General features: G+C 55.7%; 1 protein-coding gene across 1 annotated transcript in view; it reads right to left on the reverse strand.

The window, feature by feature from the left end:
* Window positions 1–596: 596 nt before the first annotated feature.
* SLC6A17 (solute carrier family 6 member 17) overlaps window positions 597–3,649 on the reverse strand; it is a 26,550-nt gene continuing 23,497 nt past the window's right edge. The window contains exons 10-11 of the mRNA XM_023535015.1: window positions 1,718–1,880; window positions 597–1,227 (exon numbers count right to left, since the gene is read on the reverse strand). Of these exons, the coding sequence (XP_023390783.1) occupies window positions 859–1,227; window positions 1,718–1,880 (532 nt within the window). The 3' untranslated portion in view covers window positions 597–858. The remainder of the gene's footprint in view (window positions 1,228–1,717; window positions 1,881–3,649) is intronic.

A 3,649-nucleotide genomic window follows, 5' to 3' on the forward strand; every position in this document is an offset into this window, starting at 1 on the left:
TTTCAGGAGAGAAGCTGCCACGAGTGAGAATGCTGAGCCCCACGGGAGCGGAGAGGGGGTGCTTAGCATTTGTGCTCCAAACCATCTGAATTGTGCTGTGGACCATTGTGTGTGCTCTGGAAACTTCTCAAGGAAAAGGCAGAGGCCACCACTCTGGGCTCCAGGATGGGGGTGGGAGGGGAGAGGGCAGGGAGCCCGCTAAGCCCTAATGGAGGTGAGAAGGGTTTGGGCCTAGTCACCGCCCCACAAGCAGGATGCGGGAGCATACCCCACTCATCCAGGCAGGGCCAAAGACATTGGGGATCCCACACAGAGCTGGAGGCAGAGGAGCCCCCTCACCCCCTGCTGCCAGGGCACCATCCGCCTCACACAACAGAACTCTACCCCAAGTCTGAGCCCTCTACCCCAAGTCTAACCCTAGGACATGTGTCCCATCTCCAGCCTTAAATCAGGCAGCCTCTGGGACACCCCACCCTGCCCCACCCCCACCCCGGTGCATCTCACCATAATCACCACCTGGCCGCACTGTAGGTGGCAGGTGACACGGAGAGAGGGAAGGTGACCCCTAAAGTGGCCACTGGGAGTCTCCCGTGGGCTGGGAATCAGAACTTCTGGATTGTTCCAGTTATTCAGCTGCAATTTGGTGAGAGGATCTCAGAGGGTTAGGTGGCTTGGGGGCCTGTCTGGAGCCCCCACTCAGGCCTAGGGAGCAGAAGTTGGCTGGGACTGGGGTGGGAGAGGAGGCAGGACAGACGCTGCTGTCCTTGGGCAGAGGGCCTGGCCTGGGAGGAGAGGCCAGGCCGGGGCAGCGGGGTGGCTGGGTGTGGTGGGGAGAGGCGGGCAGGTTGGGGGCAGTGGTCACAGTTCTGATTCAGGGGTGCTGGCCAGGAGGTAGCCGCTCCCATAGCGTCCGTTGGGGTTGCCGCTGGGCTCCAGGGGCGAGGTGCTGCCAGGCCCCAGGTAGGAGCGGTGAGTGGGCATGGGGGAGGGCGCCTCGCTGGGCACCTTGCTGAGGATGAAGCGGGTCTCATCATTCTCTTCCAGGTTGGAGATGTCCTTCATCATGCGGCCCTTCTTGTAGGACACAGAGAGGGTGTTGGAGCCGTCCGAGAGCAGGTGGAAGTGCCGCAGGACGAACACCACCGGGATAGGCAGGGTTGCCACGACGATGAGGGTGATCAGGAGTGCCATGGCCCAGTTAGGGAAATACAGGTAGCGCTCGGCAGCCTACGGGCGGACAGGCGTGAGGCCCGCTGCCCAACACCGCCTCAGCCTCACCCTCTCACAAGCTCCAGGGCCGCGGCTTCCTGCTCTCTCCCCAGCCCTCCCAGCGTCCTGGCACCAGCAGAGAGGTGGTCAGCAGGGTTGCTGCTTGAGTTAGCTGGTCACCCTGGTTAAGGGCCTGAGCCTCCCTGTGTCCCAGTTCCTACACTTGTAAAAAGGATGGTGAGTCCACTCCACAGGTGGAGAAGAAACGTGGGTTAGAAAGACCGGACAAACACATCAGCCTTTCTGACCCTCGGTTTCCCTATTTGTGTGACAGGGATAACGCCACTTCTCTCTGGAATGTTGTAAAGGTTACAGATCAGGTGGGCAATGCCCCTCGCAGTACCTGGCGTACGGCAGTTGCCCTCCATGGGTCTGTCTCTACCACCTGTTGCATTAAAGGCCTAGGAAGGTGCCCACGTCCCTGGGGTTCCAGGAAGCCACCCCTTACCTCCTCTTTGATCCAGGCGCTGTAGCCCGGGGGCGTGACCCCCAGCTGGATGACGCTGGCCGTGGTGAGCACCGCCATGAACAGTGGAGAGACGAACTTCCACATGTAGAAATAGAAGCGGTAGGGCCGGAAGCCCAGCATCTCCGTCAGCTCCTGCATGAACCTACCAGGCGCATCCGAAGGCCCAGAAATTGGCATCCTCATTGCGCCTGCGCATACCCCCACGGCCGCCTCCTCCAAGATGACTTCATGGACCAGTCCCTCCCTCCCTGGCTCTTCGATTCTTCACATTCAGTTCTCTCAGTGTATTATTCTGTAGCCCAGCTGGGAAGGCCCTGCTGTCCTCTTCTAACCTCCCCTGACTACATCATGTCACAGCCCACCCCGGGCTATGCTACAGCCCATAAGTCATGCCCTGGGCTGGCGGACCGGCTTTTGTGTTCACTGGGCGACCAGCCTCACTCGCACTGGCCTGGCTCTAGACTCCCCCTGCCGGAAAAGAGGCAGAACTGCACTTCTCTAGTGTCCAAAGGCAGAAAGCTGCCTTGACTTGGGGACTCTTCCACTGGTCCTGTGGGTGGAATTCCGGGAGTGGGGTAGTTATGCAAATAAATGGCATTTTAGAAAATTATCTTTACCTCAATAACATATAACTAAAATCGTACACTTCTTTCTATTATAAATGCAAGCAACCATTAACAGTACTTATGTATTAACAGTACCTATGTCTCTGTCAGCAACTGACTAAATCTGATATTTTCCTATCACATTATGATAGATACTGAAGATATCTACAAATGTCATGTATGCTCATCATTACTTTGAAATCACTATTGTTATTAGATGCACAGCTAGCTCTTATACCTTAATACAGTAAAAAATTATACAGATATTACTATATCACAGACTTTAAACATTATTTTGCTGATTTTCAATATAATTAGTTGCCTGTATAATCCTATATATTTTATCATATGCATGTAAAAATAATATTCTGAAAAGGGCACTGGGGCCTCACCAGTCAGCAGAGAGGTCAGTGTGTTTCAACCCTGTCTCTCAGGGCTGCTCCAGGTCCTAACGCCCGCCCCTCCTGCACTCTTCCAGGGAGCAGATAGCTGTACCAGGGCCTGTGCAAGACCCTGATTCTCAGACCCGGTCCGGACGTCAGGGGTGGATCAGGCTGAGTGGGTTAGTGGAGCCCTCGCCTGCTGAGTGAGTGAGAGGGACCTAGTCCTGGGGCTTCCTGGGGGGTACAGATTGGTTCTTAAATGGGGAATGAAGCCAAGGGCCGTATGTAGATCGCCTTAAAGCTGTCCATTAAACCGCTGAGCTCTATGAGTGCTCTGAGGGTAGGGGCCTCCTGTACACCCACTAGGTGCTTAACAAGCTTCACAGAATTCTGTGGAGTTGGTACCCAGGAAAGGTACTCTGGTAATTTAGGTCAGTTTAGGATGATGTCAGGAGCCTCTCAGCCTGGCTCTGCCTCTCACCGGACAAGTGGTCTTGGGCAGTGATGTCCTCTCTCTGAGTCTCAGGTTCTCTAATGGTCTGTGAAAGTACTTTCAGTTCTGACATTCTGACTCTGTGATCTCCTGCCCCACTCACAAGCAGCCCTGGGAACATAACACTCTTTGGGGAGTCAAGATGGGGCAGACCCCTCTTCCCATCCCCACCTCTGTCCCACTGCCCCCTTACTTCTTGGTTCCATAGATCCAGGCCACAGCGATGTTCTCAAGGATGACGATGACAGTGAGCGGCAGGGTGGCCGAATAGTCATCAAACATGGTGACAAAGTAGTTTCCGGAGCGCTGGACGAACAACAGCCCCACGAAGAATGCAAAGACACAGCAGCCCACTACAGAGAGCCGGGAGGCCGGTGTGGGGGCAAAGGTGCAGGTGGGCGGGGCCTGGGGGTCTTGGGGGCACCCAGGC

This window comes from Pteropus vampyrus, unplaced genomic scaffold (assembly GCF_000151845.1).
Source record: "Pteropus vampyrus isolate Shadow unplaced genomic scaffold, Pvam_2.0 Scaffold6, whole genome shotgun sequence".
NCBI classification, from domain to species: domain Eukaryota; kingdom Metazoa; phylum Chordata; class Mammalia; order Chiroptera; family Pteropodidae; genus Pteropus; species Pteropus vampyrus.